Below are 27,903 nucleotides of genomic sequence, written 5' to 3'. Positions count from 1 at the left end.
GAAGGAGGGAGAAAGCAGAGAACGGTCAGGCACGTATGCACAAAGGCTAAGTTGGCAGCGACCTAACTGCTCGGACGTCCTGGCTCAGCGCAGGGATCAGAAGCACTCGCCAAGGCTACCTGGGCAGGCGGGCACCCTCCTTCACTTCCTTACGGTAGATCTGAACCTCACACAAATTGTGTCTACTGGAAGTGGTGGGTCCCCGGGGAAGGCATTTAGTTTCTGTGGAGAAAAATCCCTTTCTCAGGCATTTTCAGAGTAATTTACATCCATATCCAGGCATTCAAGCGGTGGGCAGGACAGTGAAGAACTGAGACTCTGAGCACAACTTGTGAGACATGACTAGTTAGTAGCAGGACTGGAACTCAGGACTCCAAACTCTGAGCTTGGCCTTTTCTCTACTAGAAATGCTGTCTCCCAAAAGGCTAGCTGTGGTTCTGTCTGGTCCGCCCCTGAGCCCACTGAATGTAGGAAGGCTCGGGGACTTCTAGGGCTGGGTATGGGCTCAAGCCCCAAGCATAGAACTGCCAAGCCCCAGGTGGCTGCAAGGAGTAACCCCGGGACCTCTGTCCTACAGTTGGCAGATGCCTCCCAGAAAAGTCAGGGCAGCACCTTCAGGTCTCTTGCGGTTGATAAAGGATAGCCCAGCTAGCCACACTGGCTGGCATATGGGCAAAACAGCAGATGCAGCTCTGAAAAAGACAAGAACCCCGCGTGGGGTGAGTTCTTCCTGAACAGCATGGCTGGGCGGGATGCTTGGGTTCTAACACCTGGCCAGAGCGCACCTGGCTAACACACTGGCAGCAGAGAGAAACAGGTTTGGAGGCGCACGGCAGGCACGACGCGCTCTCCTGCCTGGCCCAGGGCCTCCCAGGACAGCCTGTCCCGTGCAGGCCAAGCTTCATGACCTCCGTGGGGCCCTTCCCGGGTGCTCCTTAGAGGCAGCTGCTATGCCTGACGCACAGCATGGCTGTTTAAAGCCACCCTGCTTCAGTAGAGCTTGTTTACACTGGGCATCCTTGGCCAGCATGGGAGTATGCCACTCTGTATAGTTAGGCCCATTGTGTAAAAAAAGTAGTCCACAGATGGCCCTCCACAGACCCTGCCCTGTGCGCTGATTGAGTCCCTTCTTTCTGGGAGGTCTATATTGGAGCCAAAGAAGAGAGAAAAAAATGCAAGAGGCTGTCAGTAAAGAAAGCCAGTATTCTGGGTATAAGCCAGTCCCAGCTGCACGGGCTGCTCGGGAAAGATCGGCACCCCCTCCCCAGGGTGGGGAGATGGCAGAGCAGGAGACAGGCTGCACTAGAGCTGCTCAGGGGATGTGAGAGCCCCACGGGGGAGATGGGGCATCCCGCACCAGCCCAGGGCCCCAGCCTGGAAGGAGAGTGGGTTAAGCCTGCCCCCGAGGAGCAGGTTCTTGTTCCTAGAGGCCTATCGGGATGGAAGCTCTGGTCACTGTGGCAGCAGCAGAGAGAGGACCAAGGAGGGGCCGCTTACCAGCTGCCGCTGCTTGGGAGGCAGGGCGGGGGGCGGCGCCAGCTCCTGCATGCCCTCAGTGCTGCTGAAGGAGTCGTTGAAGCCATACACCTCCATGAGGAGCTTGTTCTTCTGCTGGTAGACGTGCTCATTCTGCGGCATCTGGTAGAACACGGACGGCTGCGGCTCTGAGTAGTCCTCGAGCAGCTGCATGTACGCCAGCACTGTGGGACAGAGAGTGGGGCAGCCCCTGGTTCTGTCACTGGGGACCGATCTGTGGGAGGACCCCCCATCTCCCAGCAGCCAGGGCAGAGACCACTCTGTGGGACACTACAATGGTGGGCACACGTATCCAACACCAAGAGGGAGCCCTGTAGCCGTGGGTCTGGGCGACAATGACATGTCAGTGCAGGTTCACCTATGGGCCGTCCTGGTGGAGAGGTGACAGCAGACAGGCTGAGCATGGGGGGGGAGGGCAGGGATATATGGGAACTCTGTAATTTCCGCTCAGGGCTGCTGTGAACCTGGACCCACTGTAAGAAATAGTCTATTTCTAAAAGCACATTGGGGCACTTGGCTCCCTTGCTGCAAAGCCCTTGGGGTTTCTAGGCACTCGAGGGGCACAGACTGTGTGGGGCTCATGGGGCAGCACAGCTGTCCACCCTCAGCCTAGCTCTGCTGTCTTCTTGCAGTTCCAGGAACACCCTCATGGCTGTGTGCATGGCTGTTCCCATTGTGCTTCCCCCACCCTCTGAGCTGACTCTTACCCTCCTTTGTGGCTCAGGCTCCGCCTTAATGCAACTTTCTGCAGCCTCACACACACAGGAGCCCCACCTTGTCTTTTCTCATTCGCCAGGTTTTTATTGAGCACCTACTATGTGTTAGGCACTGACCGAGGTGCTGGGGTTTCAGAGAAGCTAGCAAAACAAATCCTCTGCCCACAGGGGCTCACTCTCACTCCAGAAGACAGCAGACGTGGACAACAGCAGTAGGTGGCAGTGGGTGCTTGTCTAGAGTGTGGATGAGCTATGTGAGGATGGTGAGGAGCCCTTCCCATGGAGGCTACAGGCCAGGCAGAAGCCCGAGAGGCCAGGATTCCAGGCGAGCAAAGCATACTGTCCAGAGGACAGTGAGGGAGATGAGCTGATCACCAGGTCGGGCAGGGCTGTGTCAACGGGCAGGAACCCACAGAGGGTCCACAGGGTGTGACTGTAGCTGCTTTGTCTTATGAAGACCATCTGGGGCTGCTGAGGCTGCTCAGGTGAAAGGTGCCAGTGGGGGGTGGAGGTGCTGAGAGAGATGTGGTTCAGGGTATATTTTCAAAGCAGGTGCCACTGGATTTACTGCCTCTCACTCGAGTCGGAGCTGCAGGAGGGCAGGGACACAACGTCCTGTCCACTACTGTATCGTTAGTGGCTGACACACAGTAGGAGTCTGCAAGTATTTGAAGAATAAAGGCACAAACGGAACATATGCACCTCAGCACCTCCCAGGCTAAGCTGTGGGGGCCTGTAGAGCACCCACTGGGTGTGTAGGAAATACAGCATCGCCATCCTTCCTCCCGCTGCGAGGCTAGAGAGCGTCCTCGGAAGGGTACAGGTAGGGAAGGGTTCAGGGTCAGATACATGTTCCTCCCACCCCCAAAAATCCTCTGGGAAACCCCAGCCCTTGCCACCGCTGCCATCCAATGCCACGCTGCTGCCTCTTGGTGGAGCTGCCTGCATCCAGGTACAGGCTCTCTTGCCTGCACAGTGTGGCAGCACCCACAAAGCGATCCCCAAGCAGACAACAGCGGAGACCTCGGCTGCCATGTCTCAGTGACCTCTTCCTCGTAGGCACCTTTTCTGGAGGCAGGTGCGGAGCCCTCAGGATTCACGAGGGATACCTGTGTACACTGTATTCCTGACTCGTGGTTAGTGATCTGAACCCCACCTACAGAGCTGGGCCCTTCTGAAGACTCCAGAGGGTTCTGGGAGAAGCAACTGTGACACCTGGCGTACTCATGAAGCTGTGAAGGCTGGGTTGGAGGAGAAGCCCTTGCTCCCATCCACATCCACCTCTGAACTGGGTCCTGCACTTGACATACCCACGACAAAGTCTAGGTCAAGGCACGCTTAAAGTCCTGCAGCACCTTTCCCCTTGTCCAGGTAGCTGAGGAAGCGCCCGGTGTTGAAATATCCCTACACACGTGTGCACCAACATCTGGAGGGAGAGGCACTGTTATGCCCCCTTGCCCGAGTTAGGAACGAGCTAATAAATTCACCTGCAGAGCTGCTACACACACTATGGGGGAGTTACAGTGACGGTGAGAGCTGGAAAGAAAAGGGCCCCGGGTTTTGAAGCAAAAAAACCTAAGTGCGCCCGGTAGGGCGTGGCTCAGTGGTTGAGCGTCTACCTGGGATCCAGGCGATCGGGGTTCGATTTCCGGTCAGGGCACATGCCCGGGTTGCGGGCTCCATCAATGACTCTCTCATCATTGATGTTTCTACCTCTCTCTCTCCCTCTCCTTTCCTCTCTCTGAAATCAATAAAGATATATTTTTTAAAAACCCACAAAAACCTAAGTGCATGTGTGGTAGGCACAGGGGTGGCAGAGATCCATCCTGAGTGGATGGTTTCCCAATGGGTCATGGCACAAGTGCCATGAGTACCTGCTGGGTGGAGCTAAGATTCAGATACCAAGAAGTGGCAAGGACAATTCTGCAGGGCTTAATTTTGTATTTTCAAACAACTATAAAGTTGGGGGCTTAATCAGAGACCCAAACCAGTCAGCAAATGAAAGGACAGAGGCACTGGGCTGAGGAAAGCAGTTACAAAGGCAGCAAGATGACCTTGCTCTTCTGTGTCACCTGGGGTCAGTAGACAGGAAATGCCTCTCCAGGCTGTATCTCTGGCACCCATCACTGAAGGAGGGGGCTCAAAGTCACCCTCTTTATCAAAAGGATCAATAAGAATGCCTTGGCTCCAACAAGCATGGAATGAAGCTTGGCTGTAAAAGGTGGGCAGGCACAGATGCCCCCTGCCCCCTGGTAAGATTGGCTGAGGCTGCTGCTGAGTGGCGCTCACAGTCCCCTCAAGCCCACCATGCCTGTTCCATAACACTGCTGACACCACTGGGGTCTATGAAGGTGATCCCAAACTCCTGCTCACTGCTCCCTAAGAAGACTGACCACCCCACCTTCGCCTGACAACAAGGGCCGTTTCAGTAAGACGCGACCTCCTACTGTGGAGTCCTGGTCAAGACCTGCTAACCGAGCACAGAGACCTGCTAATGTCCCTAGCTTTCTAGAAATGAGCTGGGCCAGTCTGTTTCAAAGGCGGCTTGGTGGAAGGGTGCCAAGACAGAGTAGCCGGCTTCCCTGGGAAGCCGGGCAGGCTGGCGCTCCGGAGGCACCCGCGACTGTGGGCAGACAAGATGGGAAGCTTGTCTGACACAAGGGCCTTGTGGGGCTGACCTCACCCAGAGGGGCTAGGGACCCTCAGGGCATCAGTCCCTGAAGAATGAGGCTATGACACCACGCTGCGCGTGGGTGGCTCTTGCGTGACAAACTTAAGGACAACCGTTTCCTTCTCTCCCTCAGCAACTGCGAGGAGTTTCCACAGGGTCACAGGCTGGAGCTTGCCAAGGATCCCCTCGGGAAGTGAAGCATTAGCCCCAGGTTAGGACCAAGCCTCAGAGAGTCACGTTTGGGGTCCTTTCACAGGGCACAGAAAAGGCTACCTGCTGCATGGGCTCACCACCTGGACAGGGTCTCAGCGAGGAGGGGCACTCCCTTCCTACTCAGTGTGGGAGGCAGGGCACTGAGATGGGGACACAGGCCTGCTCTGCAGCCCAGCTCTTGATCTTGGGCAAGGCTCAGTTCCTTTGAGCTCTAGTTGCTTTTTCTATAAAACAGGAGCTAGTGACACCCTCCAGCCAGGGAGCAGTAAGGACCAGTATGCAGGGCGTGTGAAGCTTTGGCCCAGGGCATACAACACCCCGTGCTCTCAGCAGGTTTGAAAGGCTTGCAGGCACAAGCACTACAGGTGTTGATGGATGGAGACAAAGGCAGCCCAAGTTAATGTAAACCATCTCCCCCGCTGGAGATTTGCTTATTCTAAGGAAACAACGGCTACCTCTCCCTTCCTTTCCCTTCTCTCCAGCCCTGCAGGACTGCCACCCACACCTGTCCTGAAGCCAGAAGCCAGAAACGGTGGTCCTGGCTCCTTGGTTTGTGGTTTGCACAGATGCAATCCTGCCCTGAGCTCTGGGGGAGGGGAGGGGAGGGGAGGGGAGGGTGTGAGCCCAAAAAACAATATGTTGCTCAAGTCTGGGGTGGGGAGGCCCATGGCTCTGAAACACTTGCCATGCAGAGGAAGGTGCAGGAGGACATGCTCCTGGTGTTGCCATTTGCAGCTCCCTCCCGAGTGCCCTGCTTTCTAATGAGCCAACTTACATGACATCACTAGCCTTACAGAGACAGCTCTCTCCCTCCAGCCAGGGAACCATACCACTCAGGCTATTACACAAGCTGGGGAACATACTCCATCCTTGGTGGCTGCCTCCTTCCACAGCCCACCTAGATGGCCCCTGGGTCAATCCCACTGTGGCTAACCTGGCCAGGTCTCCTCTTGTTTGAGGGGGGCCCACCCTAGGCAGAGCCAATCAATGCTCTCCTTGGGGAACTTGGAATGCAGAAGCTGTCTGCTGGATGCTTCACCTGAGGCCAGAGAACCATGGCTGTGGGGCTGACGTGGCCACACACATATCTAAATGGTGACAGCAGGCTGCCAAAGGAAAACGAAGTAGAGCCATGCCTGCGAAGTGGGAAGGGGTCAGAGAGAGGCAACGTGGAGCAGGTGGGGAGCCAGCAGAAAAAACAATGTCCAGCAGAATTCTACTTAGGAGTTTGACGGCAAATACACAGTTGGAAATATTCAAAATATGACCAAAATCTCAGTTCCATCCCTGGCCCCAGTGACATCACACAATATAACAACTAGTCCAAGAGGCATTCCTCAGACCATTTCAGATTCCCCATCATCATGTGACATTTCGGTGCCTGGGAAGATGAGGGTGTCGAGGATCTCCGGGCAGCCTCCTGGCACACCTCGAGGGCCCCCGAGAGCCCCTCTGGGGTTGGGGACCTTTCCGGGAACTCACACGTCCTTCCTACTTCACCCACATCTTGCCATAATGGTGCCCTGAATGCCACGACACTTGTTTCTCTGTCACCATGTGCTCAGGCCAGAAGGTCAACTGGCTGCCATCTACAAGAGGCCAAACCCCGGGATCTGTGGAGACCAGGCTGAGATTTTACCAAGGCCATAGGAGTGGTCAGCCTCTCAGGCTTTAAAAACAATCACTGGTATTGACAAAACAAGGCTCCCGGAAGTGCCCATGGGTACCTGTGCTGCTATCTTTATGAACTTACAAGCCCACTGGTTGGATTCTGGTCTAAAGCTTACATAAAACACACCACCACCATGGGTCATAACCCGTGCATCCCAATGGCTCAGCAAAGCTTACTGTGCTTATTTTTCTTCTCTGGCAGGGGCGGTGGTCTTTCTGGGTCGCCCGCTGGTCCAGGAGCAGTGAAGTCCCCCACAAATTCGACAGAGGCTGAGGAGCCTCCTTGCTGGAAGGGGAGGATAGCAGCAAGAGGGAAGGGGGCGGGCTGGGCCAAGGCTGGGTTCTGCAGGTCGTCCTCGGAGATGTTGTCGTATTGGGAGGGGTGCCGCTCATAGGACACCCTGCAGCCAGAGCTGTCCGAGGTCTGGGAGGCTGCGCTCCTGCGCTTCTTCTCCGGGAGAGCAGGCGGCAGGTCTGTCTGCCGCCCTGGGGCTAAGGGCCCGTCTGGCTGGGGGCAGCTGCCAAGAGGCAGCTGGAAAGGATGGCCGAGGAGCGGAGACCCAGACTCTCCCAAGGACTCCGGCAACGGGCTAAGGTTACAGGCCACTTGCTGAGGTATCTGGTCTGCGTTCGAGAGGTCTTGCTGAAGGAATTCGTAGTCAGGGTCATAATGATCTGTGTTCACAAAAGGAAAGACACACCGTCAGCCACCAGACCCCACAGAAAGAAAGGACCCTGTCCCCTGCTTTTGCCCAATTCTGTTCACGACAGCGGGACAAAAACGTGTCTCCCGTCCCATCTAGACAGGCCCACGCTTTATTTTATCTTCTCCACTCTCCTCCCTGCTTGTAACTGCAAAAGACGGGAATGTGGCTCTGTTATCCTAATTCTTTGCACTTTACTATATTTTTAAAACTTCTTAGTGAAAAAGAAAATCGTGTTGGCCGGGGGGCTCAGGTGCTTGGAGCGTCATCCGTACACCAAAAAGTTGTGGGTTCTATCCCTAGTCGGGGCACAAACAGGAGGAACTGACTAATGTTTCTTTTCCTCTCCCTCAAATCAATAAACATATCCTTGGATGAGCATTTAAAAAAAAGGAAATGCATGATCATTGTAGAAAATGTGGCAAAAAATGATATAAAAAACCATCCACAGTGCTGTAATCTAGCTATAATCTGTTTACAATTTGATGTATTTTCTTAAAAAGTCTATTTCCCCTCCCAGAATTCTTCATTTGTTAACTGAGCAGAGGAAGTACTATGTAAGTGGTCTAGGATTTTGTCCTCTGATTAATAGATCACAATTGACTTTTAATAGCTATATATCATTCCACCAAGTGGTTGTATCATAGTTTGCCTGATTTCCTAGCCCTGAGTAATCAGATATTTCCAGTTATCACTGGTCCTAATACTGCTGAGATCAATGTCCCTGGATAGCAACCTTGCTACCAATTTCCAATTATGCTCTGAAGGTGAACCCTCAGAAGTGAGACATTCAGTTCATGGACACAAGCAGCCTGATGCTCTTTCAGCCTCACACCAAACTGCCTTTCAGACTAGCCCTCACCTCCAGCCCACGTCGCAGGCGCTCAGCAATGACGGGGGTGGGGTGGGGGTGGGGCAGCATGTGCCACTCAGCTGCCTCCTCCTCCCTCAGAAGCTGTCAGGGGCTCCCTGCACTCACCGCTCTGAGCACAGATGGCTCAATTCTGGCAAAGGGAGTCAAGTTACACAGTGACACAATAGCCGTAGTAGCAGCTACCACTGGAGCATCTCCCCTGTGGTTTCACATCATTACTTCATCTCAGCTTCCAACCTCCTCCAGAGACAGGCTTCGGTATCCTCACTGTGCAGGTGAGGAAACTGAGGCCCAGGTTTTGGATGACTGGAGTCACCCTTTGATCCCAAAGAAGCCACCAGATGATGAGACAGAAGTGATGACGCCTGCAGCTCACCTAGTGTTTCACAGCTTGTGTTCCGGGAGCACTGCCCGCTGTCCCTGTCCAGAGAGGACAGCTGCTCATCCGACCTGCTGAGCTTGCCGATGCTGCTGCAGGGGGACAGGCGGGGCGACTCTCCGCCATAGGAGTGGCTGCCTCCCGAAAGGCGCCTCTGGGCATAACAGTCTCCGTCAAAATCCTCGCATGGAAAAATAAAAACAACCGAGTCACTTCTGAGAAATGATGGCCGAGAGCAGGGGGGAGGGAACTGGAATGTTTACTTGGAGAAGAAAATGCCACCGGTGGGAAAGGCCCATCTGTGATGTCAGCAATACCACGCCACTATCTGTGGCTTCCAGAAAGAAGCCTCCAGGAATGCTGGAGAGTGTGGCTAGAGGGCCCTGGGGCTGCGTGCAGAGGTCTTTGGAGCCCCACCCTGCCCCACCCCCACGGGATGACTTCTCTTGAGTCCAGCAGGGAAGCTTCAACCCTGAGAGAGCCTGTGTGGTGACTAAGGAAGGGGATAGAAGGAGTCACATTCCCAAACCCAGAGCCTTCCTCGCCTTTCCCAATGGGCTGCATTACCTGCCTATTAATTCCAACAGGCAAACTGGAGCCACTGGTGGCTCGACTCATGGGGGCCACGACGGCCACGCGGGTCGGGGACGGAGCCGACTGCCTTTTCTTCGGAGGCAGTGCTGGTGGGGGACTGAAGCAAATCAAGAAATCCCATCAAACCAAACCATCCAAACAAAACTCTTCAGACAGACACAGGGAGCACTACTCATCACTACACAGGCCCACCTCCACACTTTCCGCTCCTGTCCTACCCTCTTCTGCCAAAACAAACCTATCAGACCTGCTGGGAAAACTATGACCAGAAAGACCCTCTCTGTTCCTTCGTAAGAAACTGGACCAATTTTTGCTTGGTAAAAGGCAAGCGGTTGGGAGTTCTGGGAGTGTGGGCAAGGGCAGGCGCTGGGGCTGTGTCCCCATCCTCCAGAGGGTCCCGGCTGAGGAAGGTGGAACTTCCAAGGTTTCTAAAAAGCAAGGAACTGGGCTCCAAGTTCTTACCCTAATGGCACCGTCTTTTCAACTCACTCTACCCATCCATTCATGAAATTAGGTCATAAATAGAGGAAGGTGCTAGAAAAACAGATAATAGTTGATAATAGTTACCTATTATCAACCACTCGAATGCCCGGTAAGGGGGGCTTGGGGGGCGCGACCTCTTCATCAGTAGAGTCTGGGAGCAGTTCAGTCGACTGTGACATGCTGGTTGTCTTGTTCAGAATCTCCATCTCTCGATCTGTCAGGGGGAGCTCAGACTGGCTGAGAATTGCAAAGAACTTGGGGTTACAGAAGGTTACAGAGCACACACAAGTCCAAAGAGGGCTGGGATGTGACAAGGGCAGGGAGATGACTTGGGACACCCCATGGTCAAGGTGGGCTTGCAAGTCTGGTTTGATCACCAATAAAACAGAGATGCCTAGCCAAGTCCCCTGACTCTGCATCTTAGTTTCCTGGTCTTTAGAAGGAATCCTTCAACTAGATGACCTAAAGGCTGTCTAAAAGGCTCCAAACTTGTTTTATGTCTGTACTAGGGGCTTGTAGAAGATAAAGCCAAATCCCCAAAACCCCAAAAAACTTCAAAGTTCTTTCCAGTTAGGAAAGGAAGGTGGTGGGGAAACACAAGGTGTGGGCCCTGGGTGCACACACACTATCCTTAGAAAGAGTCCTGTTGGCCATGAACCTGGAGACCAGGAAATACTTCAGGGCATGTGTGAGCTGTACACACTTCAAAGTAATACAGGCACTTACCAGACTCATTGAAAGAGGAATGTGGGCCTCAAACAGCCTACCTGACATGGGTGGCCGGATCCGGCTCCCACTCGAGTGTGGACCCAACATGACCACAGTGACTAGAGGGTTTTGTCAGCACTTACCCATCGGGTTTGCAAGCTGGGGACCTGGGTTTCACTGGGCTGGTTGGAGACGGATGCCCCTGTTTCTCGATGGTAAGTCTGACCAGCTCCTACACCCACAGAGGAGAAAAGCAGTAAGGCCTGAGGACAGCTCCCCACTGCTGCATCTGTACAGCCAGGTGGGCCAGCTGCCTGACCTCCACGGCTGAGTCTCATCTTTCTGCCTGCGGACTCCTGCATGCCATAAATGCCAAGTATTCTTTGACGCAGGTAATCTGCATGACTTCCTCAAATGTCCCCTAAGCTCCAAAAATACCTTCAGAGCATGTTGAGAAGTTTTCAAATGCATCAAGGTACTTCCTCTTGGAAGGGGAAATGACAAACCCCATTGTCTCACAATGACTAGGTTCATCACAGAAAGAAATTCCCCTGGCAGAACAGATTCCAGTCAGCTTGGGGGCGGAGGGGGGAAGAACTATTCTTTAGTTCTCTAAAGCTGTTTTATACTATGAAGCTGCCTACTAATGACCACACCTCTGGCTTTGGGAAGGTGGTTTTGCAAAGTGAGCTGGGTATGGGTGACATGACTGGTTAGGATCTTTGTCAATGGACAGAAAGTTAAGGGCATACCGCCTAGCAAAGAAATGACATTAAAAATACTTTTTAAAATAGAAAGGGGGGGAGGGAGGAAGAGGTGACATCAGGGTCTACTTGTTTTCAACTGGAATGCATTTTACCTGGTAAGAACCACTCAGAAAATATAGAACATTTCCACCAACCTCTCCAGTCAATCTGCCTGACTCCAACCGCTTTTTAACTTTTACTTCTTATATCGCTTTTGTTTAGAACTTGACATAAATGGAACCATACAGTATGTACTCTTTTGTGTCCACTTCCCTTTTCTGAACAGCTTTATGTAAGAAACAGCTCCCTAGCTGGGGACTGCAGGCAGGATGGAGAGATGAGAGGCTACGTAATGAGAAGAGCTGGCAAGTGGAATGAAGGCTGCAGCCCAGGGCCTGGAGGACGACGGGAAAGGAGCCTATCGTAAAAGGTGGTCACTAGGCCACACAGAAGAGCATCGCGGATGGCATCGGGGGGGTCAGAGGCCAGACCACAGTTCCTTGGACACTTCACGGTCGCACTTTATGAGCAGGGCAATGGGAAGAGAGAGATGTCTGCGTATATGTAACTGCTGACGCAGGAAAAAATGCCACTAATTCTTCATTAAATCACGAGCAAATATAATTGGAATGTCATCTTCCTGGAACGACAGGCACACATGTGCGAGCATGCACCCACAGTGCAAGACGACGCCATGGTTGTGGTGATGCAGCAGCTCTGCGTTTCCCCCATTTGCTGGCCTGAGCGGGAACAGGGTGAGAGGGGGTAGCTTTCTGCATCCACTGCCCAGGTTCTGGGCCCAAGGAGACCAGCCAGAGGCCTTTAGTTTCAATTGACCTTCACCTTCACAGAGGAGAACCCTTGGATGTGCATGTACATGGCTACCTGCCAACACCCTAATTCCATTCAGAGCTCCCACTGGTAACCTGGGGAGAGCCCGGCTTCTCCCATGGAAGGCAGGTTCCCTAGAGGGACATCCAACTTTTCAGTCCTCCTGAAGCACAGGTGAGGCAAGACTGAGCCGGTACCAGATTGTGTCCCCAGAGCTGGAGGCCGTGGACCAGAGCCCAGGGAGAAGTGTGCTGATGGCCATGACATTTGCCAAAAACGAGAACCAGAGACCTGCCAGTTCATTGAAACACAGTCTTCAAAAGCCACAAGGAATTTGGAAAAGTACCTTTTAAATACCTGTTTAAAGATAGGCTGAAAGAGGAATAAAAAGAGGTGGCTTATTAGATATGCCAGTGTGGCAGACAGTGAGGTGCCCTACAATATCAGTCCTTCCTTATGAATAAAATTTTAGCTGGGAATGCGTCTAAGGTCTGGCCCATAAAGTTTTAAGTGAAAGTTCTGTGAGGCCTGTGAGGAAGCACCCTTAAATGGAGAGGGCACAACCTCCCCTCTCTCTCTCCTTGCTGGCTGGAATGCAGTCCTAATGGGTGAGATGCAGCAGCCATTACAGACCATGAGGTGGAATCCATGTGCTAAGAGTGGCAGGAAGGCAAGGGGAGAAGACCATGCCCTGACTGTTTTGTGAAACTGTCATCATATTAGCCATAATGGCCTATCTCTGGGCTTCTGAGATATGAAAGAAAAATAAAATTATTTCAAAAGCCAGTATATTTTAGATTTTCTTGCAGTCAAACCTAATCCTAACTGATTCAGTCAGGAGAGCATTTCTTTCTAAATATTCCTGTTCTACAAGTAAATCTGGTACACAGCCCAATTTTGGGTAGTGATAGAACTGCAGATACTCCGAAGTTTGCCCCAAGGTTGTCAGTATGAGGCTTTAAAAAGAAAGAAAAATGAGCGTGTGAAGGGAGGTGCTGGAGGTCAGAGAAAGAGGCTCAGGCCTGAGGAGGCGACTCCTGAAAGTCTGTGAGGAGGATAGGGCAGAGAGCCCAGGGCAATGGGTATGAAGTTGTACATCTGAGATCAGAAGAAAAGCTGACATTTAAATGGTAAAGTTAGGAAGAGCTGGGGTGCTGGTTTCAAAAGGACAATCTGGGGTATCTGTTTGACCTCGAGGAGGTCGGTCCCACAGCAGCCAGGCCCCAACTGGGGTGTGTGTCCTAGAGGGGTTCCTAGAGAAATGGGAAAGTGAAGCCCTTTAAATTCCTTCCTGGGAGAGTCACTATCATCTCTGAGCCTCAGGCTGCCACAGGTATCACTGCCTGGGGCAGATGAGATAACAGGTTTATCTTTTACTATAACCTGGGATTTAAGAAACTGTGGAAAAGAGCCACAACCTGTGAAGCTGGTAAACGTGAGCTGTTCTAGAAATGAACTTTTCTACAGTTAACAGGACTTACCCACCGTCTGCTGGGCACCTACCACTTACCAGGTACTTTATATATGTTATCTGAATCTCTCTTCAAATCTTCAGGATAAACACTTAAAAACAGACTTGAAACTCAGAGAAGTAACTTGCCCAAGGTTACAGGGCTAACAAGTGGTGTTTGTGGGGAGGTTAAATAATAAATGGCACTACCCATTCAGGGACAAAAGCAAAGTAATCCTGTTTTTAAAACACTTCAACCCTTCAAAAAAATTCCATTTAACTGAATGAGTTACGGGAAAGATGGTGAGTCAGTCTAAAGGAAGGTGCCATCTCTCCTCTCAGGGGCAGGGCACATCCTCACGAAGGTACTCTATTTCCGGCAGTCCCACGCCTCCCAGCCCACTGAGGCAGGCACAAAACTAGGACATGGGCTTATGAAAGGAGTCCTAAGTCTGAAGGGGACCTCGAGAGAGGCTGGCAGCCAGCTGACTTGGAGGAGGGAGCGCGTGAATCTCTCGGGCTGACCATGGCCCTCCCTCCTGTGGGGTGGCTGAGGGTGAAGGTGAGTGCACAGGGTTTGGGGTCCAGTTGGCCTGTGTGTGAATCTCGACCCTGCCACTGACGGCTGGTCTGCCTGAGTCTCAGTTTCCACCCCCGTGAAGGGGCGATAGTGACTACTTTGGAGAGTCATTATGAGCAGGAGTGGGTAGTAAGTGTTAGCTCTGTTACTATTAGACCTTAGTGATGAATGTCAACATTATAGTCTCGATGGTCCCTGCTGCCTTTACTGACACTTAACTACAAAAAGCTTCCAGCAACAAAGGCCAATTCCTGCTCATGTTGCAGGCTTTTAGTCTGTCTGTCTCTTCCTGGGGGAAGTGTCTCTGACCATCCTGAAAAATGAAGCTCATCTGTACACCCAGGTACCACCACAGGCCATTTCTTCCTACAGCACCAGTCCTGGTTAGAATGACAGAACTGCAAGTGTTTGTTTGCTGTTCTTTCCCCCTTTATATTGTAAGCTCCATCAGGTCAGGGACTCTGGGTTTTGCTTGTCACTATAGTCCCAACTCTATCACACTACCTGGCACACAGGGGGTTCGTGATAAATGTTTCTTGGATAAATGAAACAAAACTGAACTTACAGAGCCCCTCACCTAGAGAATATCTGTTCTGGCTAAAATATTTTTAAACAACTGTGGAGAAGTTATTTGCTTTCAGACACTGAAAAGTACCCCTCCCTCCCTCTCATCCAGGTCAATATGAAAAATCAGAGAAATTGTTCTATCAACCAATACAGTGGTGTTTCAGTGATTCCACAAAAGAGAATCTCCTTGGGAATGTCACAATGAAACTCTCTATTTTGGACGTTCTGACTTGTTTTGAACATTTCATCATAATCAATTTGGAAGAAGGAAACCTTAACAATGTCACCTGAAAAATAATAATTTTCAGTAACAGCATTTCCAGAAGCCTGGGCAGGAAGGACAGGGGTGTGTGAGCCAGAACTCTGAACTCCGCTGAGGAGTGTGACCCAGGTCAGGTCTCACTGTGCCCTGCTGGCTTCAGAGGGCTGCTGGGAAGATGGATGGGATGATACATGTGACCGAGCTCCAGAATCTGGAGTGTGACGGAAGGTCTCACATAGCAGCCACCCTGGCTGCACCCTTGAGTCTCACTGGCCAAACATATAATGTAGGATCTAATAATTTTTGGAAATGAAGAAAACCTGGGAGCTATCATAAGTAACTTTGATGTAATCTAGTTAAGACTCCCTCTAAGTGAGCTCCATGAAGTCCCCAGCAGACAGAGCAGTCCTGCACAGTGCCAGAGGTGGGGGGCACCGTCTTCCTCCGCTACCTCAGTTCATGCTGGAGCAATTGGTTTAAGCAATGCCTTCTTAGCCTTCCCCCTGAAGTTTTTACCCGCTGGGGGTCCTCACTGTACTATCCAGAGCTTCTGCGGAATGTTAACCCAACAGGTTGCCTTCAGAACCCTGAAGGCATGGCCGAGTGGGGAAGGGATCCTGTCGGACCTGGTTTAAGTACCTCAGCTGTAATTTTGGGCTGAAAGGCCTAGTAAGGAAGACACAGCGTTTTCCAAGCCAAGAGACCTGCTCAGGCATACATCGTGCACTTACTTAATCAGCAGTAGCTGAGGTCTGGGTGCTGAATATGTGGCAGGCAACGCCCAAGAGCTTTGCGCACATTAACTAATGTAACCCTCCTACAACACTACGATACACGGTGCCACTGTCATACCCAATTTACAGGCGAGTTGACTAAGGTGCCAACACTTGAGTAAACTGCTCAAGTCCATAGACTAGTAAGTGGTGAACCTGGGATTCAAACCTCACCGGGCCGCAAGGCCAGCCCTCTTTCCACTACATTATACGGCCTCACATAACAGCAGGGTCTCCACTCCCACTGCGCACAGCCCTAGTCCTGACCTACAGGCCCTCACCCTACTACATTCTGCCTTCCTCGTCTACTAGGACGTATTTTCTCAATAATTCCAGACCCCTATGGCCTTCACTAGGATTCAAAATGTCCTATGACGCTGTATCTGACTTTCCTGAGAAGTAGATTCATAGACCACATCATGGACTTCAAATGTAGACAGTTTCATTTCTTACTCATCTCTATCCTGCTTTTCTACCAAGGATCCCAGAAGTTTTTAGAATGTGAAAAGGTAGCAGTTGACATGCTGGGAGTCCTGCTACAAGTCAATGCGAAGCCCTTCCCGTTGCATTTTTGTCTGGCTGGCAAGCACGCTCAGCCACAGCTTTACCATAAGGACTCGCTGGATTTAATACAATGCTTAGTGAAGGCTGACGGCTCTGGCAACTTTTCCGACTATGGAGGTAAGTACTCCAAAGGCTTGTACTGCTGGAAGAGCCACTTGTACGAGAGAATGACACAGCTACCAGAGCACACCGACACCAGGGACCTGGGAGACAGCCACTCTAACCCACGAGGCTTTGGAATGAGTTCTTCTGTGATGAACACCCAGCAGGAGGCTGCTCCAAGTCCCTGACCAGGACCACCTCACGCCTGCATACCTTCACTCCATCCAGCACAGCCTTGATGACCCCCTTCACCGTTGTCACCATCTCTTTATCTTCTGAGTTCACACCTTCTAGCATCACTTGGTCAGACCAGCGAATGAGGTTGGCGAGACTTTGGTACACTCGGCTATAGCAGGATGAGAGGGCTGAGCTAGAGGGAAGAGAAGGTATTTTAAAAATATGAAAAATCTAAAGCATGAGATCCCTGTAAGACAGCTCTTAGCACTGAACCTGTTTCTCAGTGTACAATCCACACCTCCCTTGACAAACTTTTCCTCCCTGAACCCATCTCCTCCAGCCAACAAAAACTGTGTGGAGTGTTAGAGTCTAGTCTGCTATATATATTTTCATTTCCCAAATATAACATAAAAAGTCCTTCGCGATCGTTAACATGCTTTTTCAACCTTCACATCCTCCACAAGATTCAGACAATGCCCCTCTAGGAGAGCCCTGCCTCCCCCACTCCGAGCTGCCGGTCAAGGCGCCACACCCGTCTGCTGCCTTGTCTGGAATTAGACTGAACTTCAGGTCGGGTGTGTCACAAGGATCCCAAAGGTTTGTGGGACTTGAACAGGCAGGACCCTTTAGAGAAACAGCCTTTAAACATGAGTGAAAGCAGATCTACGACTGACTAGAGTTCCCCTGCACCACCATGGCTGCGATGGCAGAGGAACAGCTTGCAAAGGCTATTTCAAAAAAGACAAATCTGAGGTGAGGGGACCTGCGGGGGACGGAAGCCCCAAGACTTTGGCTGCCTCAACAACTGTAGAGTGGAGGGCAAAGTAAAGAATTTCTACACCTTCCACATATTTTAAAAAATAACTGACGATAATTTCCCCTAAGAATTATGGAAAATATTATTTTTCTTTTTTAAATATGTTTTTATTGATTTTAGAGAGAAAGGAAGAGGGAGAGTGAGATAGAAACAGCAATGAGAGAGCCTAGATGGGCTGCCTCCTGCACGCCCCCTACTGGGGGTTGAGCCTGCAGCTGGGCCTGTGCCCTGACTGGGGATCGAGCCTCAACCTCCAGGTTCATGGTCAACGCTCACCACTGAGCCACACCGGCTGGGCTATTTTTCCACTTTATTTTTTTAAATGTATCTTTATTGATTTTAGAGAAAGGAAAGGAGAGAGATAGATAGAAACATCAATGATGAGAGAGTCATTGATCGGCTGCCTCCTGCATGCCCCTGACTGGGGATCGAGCCTGCAACCTGGGCATTTGCCCTGACTGGGAATCAAATCCCAATCACCTGGATCCTAGGTTGATGCTCAACCACTGAGCCACGCCTGGCTGGGCTATTTTTCCACTTTAAATATTACATATAACAACAGAAAAGCAAGAATATAGAAAATTTGTGGGCTGTCCCCTCTTCTCAAAAAGTTAAAAACAAAACAAAACAAAAAAGAAAAAATAAGGTAGATGTTTAGGAGCAAAAAAAAAAATTTTGAGGGAAAAAAAAAAATGTTGTTAGATATGATTAAAACAGGTTCAAAAAACAAAGCCATTTAAATAAAAACCTGAAGCACACACCGCTGTAATGCGAAGCTCTTCCGAGCCAGGTGAAGAGGGAGCCGTTGCCAGGCCTGGGATTGCTGCGGCTCCAGTCACTCCTCTGTGCGTGTTCCAGCAGAACAGCAGCCAGACGGAGCGCGGGCCGACTCCCGCAGCCCATCAGGAACTACAGGTCTACCAAGGAGCCCAAGAAAGCCAGCCTGGCAGCTTCGAGGGTAACACGAATGAAAGGTATTTGGTGTTGGACCAACTCTCTTAGGAAAGGGGATGAGAGGGTGAAACAGTCCTTCCTGGGCTGGCTCACTGGAGCGGGGAGGGGAGGGGAGGGACTTCCGGGCAGGCCAGCTGAGTCTCTAAACAGACTGCCGCCTGCCACCGCTGTGTCCTGGGACTCCACCAGGGCCCCCCTACTGGCAGTACATGGGTGAAAAGGGGGAGGGGGACACTGCAATATAATACTTGATTTCCCTCTGCCTGGAAAGGTAACATTTCCCGAAAGCACCTAAAGAGCTGGCAACTGTGTCCCCCCTGCACAGTAGCAGGGAAGCAGAGATCCCTGTGTGAAGGGCTAAGACATTAAGAAAGGAAATGCAGTCCAGTGGACCAGTAGCTTGCCTGTTTTTGAAATGGAGCAAAGCCCTCTCCATGGCAGGCGAGCATGATCCTGTTCCGAGGCCTCAGGTTCCACTGTGCAGGGGAACCCTCCATCCTGCACTCACACCCGACAGCCAGCTGCCTGTTCAAAGGTTGGCCCCCCACCATCCTGGGAACTTAGGGGACAGAGGGAAGAGCCAGCCCACAGAGGAGGCTCTGAGCAGAGGGAGGAAAACTCCTCCTCAGCATATAAACTGCACTGGGAGGAACGAGACAATAGAGGAATCTAAAAGCAGCATCTGAGAAAGCATTCTCAGTCACCTCAGGGAGAGCAGTAAAAACACTGATCCTCCAGAAGAACTTCAGGAGGAAGCTCCTTACACAGTAATAGCCAAAGGACTACCGGGAAAATCCCATCCCTTATGGCCACAGCCAGGCATTCCTCCTTTCCCCTCCAGGGAACTGCTGTGGACGTTAAATAAATTATAAACTATAAAATAATTATAAAACCTCCCCATGGACAAAAAATACCCCAAATCATCACCATAGTGCCTGATTCTTCCAGGGCTTGCGTGTCTAGACAGTAATTTCTCATGCAGAGGTGCTGGCTAACACTCCAGCAAGCAGCAATCCCAGAGGCAACACTGTCAGCACCGTAAGTTACAGGATTAGCTAAGGTAACTGTCCTGGACCTGACCATACAGCATGATGTGACTCACCCTCGGCTCCCACTGTTCCCCAGGGAGAAGCCCCAGCAGGGTCATTCTGCTTAGTGACTGCCGAGTCTCCCACCCGGGAGTACACTTGGCCGCTGGCCCCAGGTCCTTTGCTCTTCTCGTTCACCTGCCCCCACTCCCCCACTGCCAACCCAATTCCTACCCTTCCTTCAGGTCGGGCTCCAGGACCTCCTCCTCCAGGAAATTTAATGGGACCACGGCAACCCTCCCTCCTTCAAATTCTAACAGAGCTTCTACTTGGGCTGTACAATACGCACTTTATCATAGGTGAGGGAGTTTATTTTTTCAACCAGATTTTAACCCTTCCACAGTAGGGAGCATCACACGAGAGGAGGTACATGAGAGCGTGCTATAAAAAGCCACCCACACTTCCAACCGCAGCATCATGCTAGCCCCATTCCCAGAGGAGGGCAGACTGGGCCCTTCTTGGAGCTGGGCACTGGCTCACTATCAGAAAGCACAGAGCACCCGGCCAGGCGTGGCTCAGCGGTTGAGCATGGAACTTGGATCCAGGCGATCAGGGTTCGATTCCAGGTCAGGGCACATGCCCGGGTTGTGGGCTCGATCAATAACTCTCTCATCATTGATGTTTCTATCTCTCTCTCTCCCTCTCCTTTCCTCCCTCTGAAATCAATAAAGATATATTAAAAAAAAAAAAATTAAAAAAAAAAAGCACAGAGCTTGGTATCAGGGCTCTTAAGACCAGTACACAAGCACTGGGCAGGGCACTGGGGGGAGTCACTTCCTCTGAGGCTTTTCCTATATGACAGGAGCATGGCACAGAAAGTGAGTACAGTTGCAGGGCAAATCTGTCCGAACATTGTATCTACCCCAGCGGCTAGCTTCAGTGAGCTTCTGTCCAAAAGACCACAATCTAAGGGCCAGCGGACACTCCAGGTGGAAGCCCAGGACACAGAGCTTCTTGAAAATACGTTGTTAGCTTTGCCCCTCAGAGAAAGGAAACTGCACTCCTTCCCAGGTTCTGGGAGCAGTTCATGAGAGCACAGCCTCGTGGGGCTCCGTGCACACTGCACCGTCTCGAGGAACTGAGACAGATACACTCCTCTGAACAGGTACCAGAAAGAAAAGCACAGCAGCAGACATCCGACAGCCTCTCAAGAAAAGCTCCTGCTGGCCTTTCACTTAAGATTACATTTACTATGGCTTTTCTTTCTGTGCTCACAACAAATATGGGGTCAAGCTGCTGGCTAACCCCGCAGAGGGAAATGCACTCTAGCAATAAAAGCATCACCCCACACAGGCTTCCTGGGACCAGACTGTTTCAACTCCCACACCTGGCTCCCAGTGACTGCAGTGCCATTTGGGAGCTCCTAGCTGACACAGCTCAACGTTTTGCTAATCGTGCTCTGATGAGGCTCTTCTCTGCCTCTTTTGTCCTAATCACCTAAGCAGCCGAGGTCTCTAACAGGCCGGATGTTGACAGGATTTCATGTCATAACACACTATGGTTAACCTAGGGTGCAGGAGAAATGTGTCCAAATTCACATGATTATTACCAGTGAGCTAATGCCAGGGAACGACCACAGACTTGCACAGGGACTATATGTTCCCAGTGATGGCAGAGCTCTTCCCCAGCGAGAGGTCTCCTGAGTGACAATTACCTCAACCTCGGGAGAGATCAAGGGATATCCATGGGGGTGAGGAGAGGGCTCCTTTCCCCCCTGACCTTCTTCACTGTTCCTAGAAACCTTGAATTTGAAATGCCCTCAAACCAAGATGCCTCTAGGCCTCCATTGCTGGGACACAGCCAGGGACTTCAGAGCAACTCACCTGTGCTGAATGCGAGGGTCACTCTGCACCAGCGGTAAGATGGCCTCCAGCACCTTGCTGGCCGACCCTGGAAGCATCTCCAAGACCTTCTTATCAATGGCCATTTTATCCACAATGGTCTTAAAGTAGCGCAAGGCACTGACAACCTCCTTCTCTTTCTCTTCCAGCCAGCTCAGGTTCTGAAAGGAAATGTTAAGCATAAGGAGGGAGGAGAGAGATTAAAGGGAGCTATTTTGAAAAAATAAAATAAACTTTCCTATCAACTATCTTGAGATTGATGCGAATGGAAAAGGCTTCTTGCTGCAGCAGCCAAGCAAAATTAACGTTCCAAGGACAGCATCAGGCTATAGAGGCCAGGCTGGGAGGAAGAAGGGGACTTGGGCCCAGGCAGGCCGTGGAGACTCCCACGTTCCCTCCTGGAACGGAGACTGATGTGGCCGGGGGTCCCCTCCTCTCCCACTGAGACAGCATCACTAATCTCATTAAATGTAGTGAGGACTAATTTGCTGATGGCTGCAGGAAGCTTAGAGAACTGACAGCTAAGTCCCATGGTACGTATCTATCCAGTAAACCAAACGAAGAGACCCAGGCCTTTCAAAGACACCAGGGACTGTGTAAGGCCGGTCAGAGGCACTGGGCTCACAACCGTTCTCCCAGGACTCCTCACTCCATTCCTACACTCAACCCAAAGACGCAGCCCCTCTCAAAGAAGTGACAGGCCCTCCCAAAGGACCTGGGGACCCCAGGTGAGGAAGGGGAGATGTTCTGGGTGAGGGGGGGCAGACGCTCGGGGTGGGGAGGTGAAGAAACAGAGCAGACGGCCATGATTCCATTGCTGCTTGAGCATGGAGTGCTGGAGGCATTTCTGGCCCCACTGCTCCTGCTCCTGAGGAAAGTCCACCTAAGAGAAGAGAAGACAGAGCCCTGGGCCTGCCGGGAGTCAGAGTCCCATGCCCGATCCTTTCTCCTGACTGTGGGTACCTGCAGTACACAGTCAGTGGGTACGCACCCCCTAGTTCCTTTCTCTAGACTGGCCCTAATGTCAGTGATCAAGGCCCAGCTGTCTGGCAGGAAAAGGGAAATCAAGGATAACCTATAAAATGGACAAATCCCCAAACGGTAATCCACTCAAGCAAAATCGATGACACATCCAGTGCAAATGGAGAGTGGGGTGAATGAGGAACCGCCACCTGTGGCCTCTCTGAAGTCCAGGGAATTAGAAATAAAAGCAACTGTGGGCAAGAGGATAATTTCTAGAAAAAGTTGATTTCAACAGTAATCTGTAAACATATAAGTAAATAATATATAATAAAAAGTGATTATGACTGACACTAGCTCTTTTCTTCTAAAATGGAGAATGCACTTTAAATTAAAAAATTCTATAGTGGAGGCATTCATTTCATGGAAATAGCAAAAGAAAATTATAAGCTGGATCAAGAAGTAAATAGGGTCTTTAGTCAGACAACTTTCAAAGGCCCGACTTAATTTCTCTCGACGGGCACTTCCCCAAAGGTATTCTGTGGAAACGGCAGAATTCTCCAAGGGGAGAGGGAGCACCCCCAGTCCTATCACCATGCCTCTCCGGCATCCGTTCACTTCTCTCTTTTTACTTCTGACATATTTGTTTCCCACAGGCCAGGTACTTGTTTTTCCACCTCATGGACAAGAGCTGTCTGCTTCACTGTCACTCACCCAGGGCCGGGAGGAGCCTGAGTGTGAAGGAATCAAGGTATCTGCGGACATCATATGTGACTAGAACCATGGCCGGCCAGCCTGGCTAGAGGACTGTGACCACAGCACTGCTATCTCAGTAGATCAGGATGTGTGAGGAGCCAGCCATGATCAAATGTGAGGAGGAGGCAGGAGATACTTTAAGACAATGTGTTATCAGGTTTGCTGAGGAGAGAGGGGCTGACCTGGAAGGGAGCCATCCAAAAAAAGCAAAGCACTTCAGAGCACAAAGAGAACTTTCCTGTCCTTTGTAGAGATCAAATGAGCCACCAAAGAGCCTGGACTCCTAATCAAGGAGTGACAGCTTAACAGAGTCAGGTTTCATCCATTAGCTCCCTGGCACTTTCCACTCCCGGAATCACAGGCCTCTGAGCACTGTGCATTCCGCTAGCCCTTCAGCTACTTACTGGCTTCTTGCAAAAAGCAGCCAGCAGTCAGTCAGAGAGTTTCAATGGGACTCCAGGCGAGCACTCCCTAGAAGCAGGACCCCGAGGCCTTGGCTTTGCTGAAGCTGCCCAGCCCGGAGCCTCTGAGATGCAGACACATCCTCTTGTGCACCCACTGCTGTGGGGAGCACGTACCACCATCTCCCAACAAACCTGGGAACTACATGAGGGCAGCAATGCTGGGGAGGGCCTAGATCCGAAGCCACCACTGGGCTTGGGGGCCAGTGGGCTTCAGGCTCATCTGCACAAGAGGGCGAATAATTCCTGCCCTGGGGATCGAAGAGGTTGATGTGGGGACCGAATGGGCATGCACATGGAAGTTTTTCATAACATTTAAGGGGAAAACAAGTTTTGATGAAAAAAACTTGGGCCAGAGCCCCAACTCTCTATATATTAGGAATAATAAAAGCTTTTGCACATGGTCATGGTGAGGAGTCAACAAGATGGCACGTGAAATCATCCAGGACAGGCCTGGGCACAGAGAGACTGCCGGGCAGCTGCAGATGAATCTGAGCCTGTGCATCGACCCCGAACTGCAGTTTCCCATGGGTTTAAACAGGAGAGCCATGCATATAAACTGGGGTAACACGACAATGTACATGGAAATACCCCCTAAGTAATAAGAGAGCTAGTAAGTAATAAATAACGATAATAGTGAAGGACAGACTTATAAGATTTCTCCGCCAGTCTCCCAAGTTCACACACACTGGCGGCCTCCCCAACACGTCCAGTCCTGTCTGTGGGCCTGTACTACACAACACGTTTGTACTCACTCTGTCTCAAGCAGGTGACTTGGGCAGAGCATAGTACTCGGCCCTTCTTAAAGGGCGACAATCAAAAGCTGGGCAACATTCTTCCTGCGGCACAGATCACGCCCACAGCTCCCCACTATAGAACAGGGTTTCTCGGCTGTGCACCACTGACATTCTGTGGCGGAAGATTCTTTGTCTGGGAGTGGGGGGGGCTGTGCTGTGCATTGTGGGATGTTTACCAGCATCCCTGGCCTCTTCCCACCAGATCCAGTAGCTCCTGCTTCGCCTTCCTAGTTGTGACAACCAAACATGTCTCCAAACATTGCCCAATGTGCCCTGGAGTTTATAGGAAGCGCCCAAAGTAAAGGACACTTTAGCGTCCAATCTTCCCCCATGACCTCTCTTGGAGTAATGAAGAAAGGGGAGGGATGTCCAAGGCTGAGTGACTGAAAGAGTTTCCTATCACAGCTCACTAGCTGAACATGGCTGTGAGTAAATCATTTTACTCTGTGCTGCCCGGACCAGTGCTAGATGACACTGACACTCTGTCTGGACTTTAATAAGAAACTCAGCTCCAAGAGGCTGCTAAACAGATCATCATAAAAAATGACTGCAGTGCAGACCAAATCCTCTGCCTTACTACTCTTCTTCAGTCTGGAATTTGGGTCAATCTGGCAAACATTGAACATTTCACGCTTACTCTTCAGCCTCCTGTTGTTAACAGATGGGGCAGAAAAAGGGATTTGTCAACAAGACTTTTAGATTTAAAACCCTGATTTCCTCCACTTCTAACTAGGATTTTAAGGTATTTTGCTGGTGAACATAAAAACAAAAATAGGTGCACTGCAAATTCCAGGATGCTGTGTCTACATAGCAGGGTGTGCTTGCCAGTGGCCTTAAACTGATGATGGTTGACAGCAGCTCTCCTACAAACAAGGCTCTGGGTAACCAATAGGGGATTAAGGACTATTTGTCCACAGGTTTGTTTTGATTTCACATTACTAAGTTTAATTTTGTTTTTATGTTTAGTTACAAGTGGGGTTAACATTTAGATTTGGGAGATATTAAAAAATAAACTCTGGCTTCCATAAAGAGGAACTGTATCACCACAAGAGTTCTGACTCAGATGTCAGACAACCTTGTTCAAATCTCAGCTTTGCCACCTTTCTCTGTGTGCCTCTGGCCAAACCTTTAATATCTCTACAGCCTCAGTTTCCTTTTCTGCAAAATAAGTCTCCACCCCCCAGTGTTGTTATGAAGGTTAAGTAAGAGAATACACGTAGAACACTGCGCACGGGGCTAAGGCAAGGCTTGATCAGTGCCAGTGGCCCAAGCGGCCCTCGCTCTGCAAGCACTTGGGCCTGTGGCTATCTCACCACAGTCTGACAGCACCTTATACTTCAGATGCCCTTCCCTTCTTCAGCTATTCAGACCATCTTAGCAACTCAAGGAAAGAACAGCTAAACTTGACTGATGACACTCAGTCACTTCCCCCAGAACCCATTAGACCCAAGCAGCACACCCAAACCAACCCCAGAAGGGACCTCCAAGCTTTCGCCATGGAGTACTGTGTTTTCTCCAAAGACACGGGGGCTTGGATAAACTTATTTTTACCCAAGGCCCCTTGGACGGTTTCCTGAACAATTAAGCCCACAGTTGCCACCCAACTGAACACAATGGTATTGTAATAGATGTTTTTCCATCCCCAAAACCATGGGCCAGGATTCTGCAGTAGAAGGCAAGGCAAACCCAATGTTCTTAACATCACACTGACCTTCTGCCTTTGAGACCTGGAAGCCACAGCACTGGTGGACATAAATTCTACTGCCTGCTGCTCCAGATCCAAGGGGATAGGGTAGCCCTCTGGTAGAAATCTGTCTGTTGCCTCCTGGAAGAGAGGAAACCTGGATTCCTACAGAGCTTGAAATGGCCATTTTAGGCTGAAGAAAGGGGTTGATGAAAATCAACAGCTATTTCAACACATCTGGCTTGACTGGCCCTATTAAGCTTTTAGTGCTTGAGGACATCTTTGGCTGGGTTTCAAGGACTTTGCATGTCTCAGAGAATGGACGCTCTGGACATCACAAACCTCCCCGTATGTGTGCGTGTGCCCGGGGGGTGTGGGGCTCTCTGGGGCAGGGAGGCAGCATCTTGGGTGTGAACATGATGCACTGAGCTGTTTTAAGGCCCAGAAGAGGGCACATCTGGAAAAGGAGAACTGCTCTAGCCAACTGAGCTTGGCTGATTAATGAGCAACACTCACCACGCTATAGGCTCACACTACACAAGAGTGCGGGAGGCCGCGCCTGCAACATGGAATACTATGGAACAGGTGTTTGTACTGAGCGCTCAATCCCCAGGGAATGAACCCGCAAAAACCACACACTCTTACTGCTCAAAGCAGGACAAACACCTAGAATCAGCTTACTTTGTTTACAGGCTTCTCTAGAATCTTCACAGACATGTCAGCTGGTTTTCCCTTCTTGGATGGTGTTCTCTTGATTTTGGGTGAGTGGAATTTGTCCATCAGCTTCATGGTGAAGGAGGAGAGGTGAGAACGCTGGGAGTCTGAAAACAAAGAGGGTGCTGACTGTTAGAGGCAGAGTGGGAACTTCACATGCCTTTCGTGGAAGTGAGCATCGTCCCAACATAAATCTTTCCCCTGGCTGTTCAGAGTTACAAAGAAAAGGAAATATGGGTTCCTTAAAACATTTCTGGTTGCATGTTTCAATTCTTGCAATTTCCGTCTCTAGGTTAGGTTGTTCAGAATTGTGGAAGTCAAAGTCAGTCAAAATAAGTATGGGAAAAAACTGGCAAATATTCCCAAGTGTCCTTATAGAGTTTGTATGATATTCTAACCAAAGCCAAGGGAACTGGGCGAGGAGAATGAACACCAAACCCAACTTAGAGAAGTGTGGGCTGAATGAACTAGAGAGGAAGGCCCTTTCGAATCAACCTCTTCCCTCATTTTTTGGTTCAGCAGCTGCAACAAGTGACAGGGGCAAGGCCTCAGGGTTGACAGTGGAGGCTGAAATACAATTAATGTGCTCAAAACCCTCTGGGGCATAGTGAAAGACTGATGGTTTCTCCTGATATCAGAAACAAGACCGGGTGTCTGTCTTCACCATTCCTACTGGATGTTGTACTCCAGTATCCCAATAAAGGCCACCCAGGTTAAGAAGGAAGATACAAGGCTATCTCTATTTGGAGATGATGTGATCTTGTATATGGAAGATACCAAGAATCCACTAAAAAACTATTAGTATTAATAAACAAATTCAGTAAGGTCACAGGATTTAAGATCAATATACGAAAATCAAATGCATTTCTATACAGTAGCAATGAACATTCCAAAATGAAAATTTAAAAGCTTCCATTTACACCCTGGCCTGCTTGCTCAGTGGTTAGAGCGTCGGCCTGCAGACTGAAGGGTCCCAGGTTCGATGCCAGCAAGGGCATGTATCTCAGTTGCAGCTTGATCCCTGATCCCAGGCCCCAGTCGGTGCATGAGCGGGAGGCGACAATCGATGTCTCTCCCTCTCCCCCACCCCTCCCACTCTCTCTCTGAAAAGCAATGGAAAAAATATCCTCAGGTGAGGATTAAAATAAAAACAAACATTAAAAAAATATGCTGAATCCTACAATTTAAATGATCAACTGTATATGTGAATTATATCTCAATGCAGCTCTT

The 27,903-nt window shown here is 50.5% G+C and overlaps 1 protein-coding gene across 5 annotated transcripts in view; it reads right to left on the bottom strand.

Moving 5' to 3' along the window:
* The window catches only part of RAPGEF1 (Rap guanine nucleotide exchange factor 1), a 122,316-nt gene that overhangs the window by 37,051 nt on the left and 57,362 nt on the right, over positions 1 to 27,903 (bottom strand). For 4 of the 5 annotated variants that reach the window (XM_087822999.1, XM_087822998.1, XM_087823001.1 and 1 more), the window contains exons 2-11: positions 26,641 to 26,780; positions 25,987 to 26,100; positions 21,284 to 21,462; positions 16,638 to 16,794; positions 10,693 to 10,781; positions 9,926 to 10,078; positions 9,332 to 9,455; positions 8,762 to 8,945; positions 6,985 to 7,482; positions 1,498 to 1,700 (exon numbers count right to left, since the gene is read on the bottom strand). In XM_087822999.1, coding sequence (XP_087679125.1) covers positions 1,498 to 1,700; positions 6,985 to 7,482; positions 8,762 to 8,945; positions 9,332 to 9,455; positions 9,926 to 10,078; positions 10,693 to 10,781; positions 16,638 to 16,794; positions 21,284 to 21,462; positions 25,987 to 26,100; positions 26,641 to 26,780 — 1,841 coding nt within the window. The remainder of the gene's footprint in view (positions 1 to 1,497; positions 1,701 to 6,984; positions 7,483 to 8,761; positions 8,946 to 9,331; positions 9,456 to 9,925; positions 10,079 to 10,692; positions 10,782 to 16,637; positions 16,795 to 21,283; positions 21,463 to 25,986; positions 26,101 to 26,640; positions 26,781 to 27,903) is intronic. The other variant, XM_087823000.1, reaches the window with a different exon arrangement.

Source organism: Miniopterus natalensis, chromosome 12, assembly GCF_054644295.1.
Source record: "Miniopterus natalensis isolate mMinNat1 chromosome 12, mMinNat1.hap1, whole genome shotgun sequence".
NCBI classification, from domain to species: Eukaryota; Metazoa; Chordata; class Mammalia; order Chiroptera; family Miniopteridae; genus Miniopterus; species Miniopterus natalensis.
Note: the sequence above shows the minus strand (reverse complement) of the source record. Positions and strands in the feature narration are given on the sequence as shown.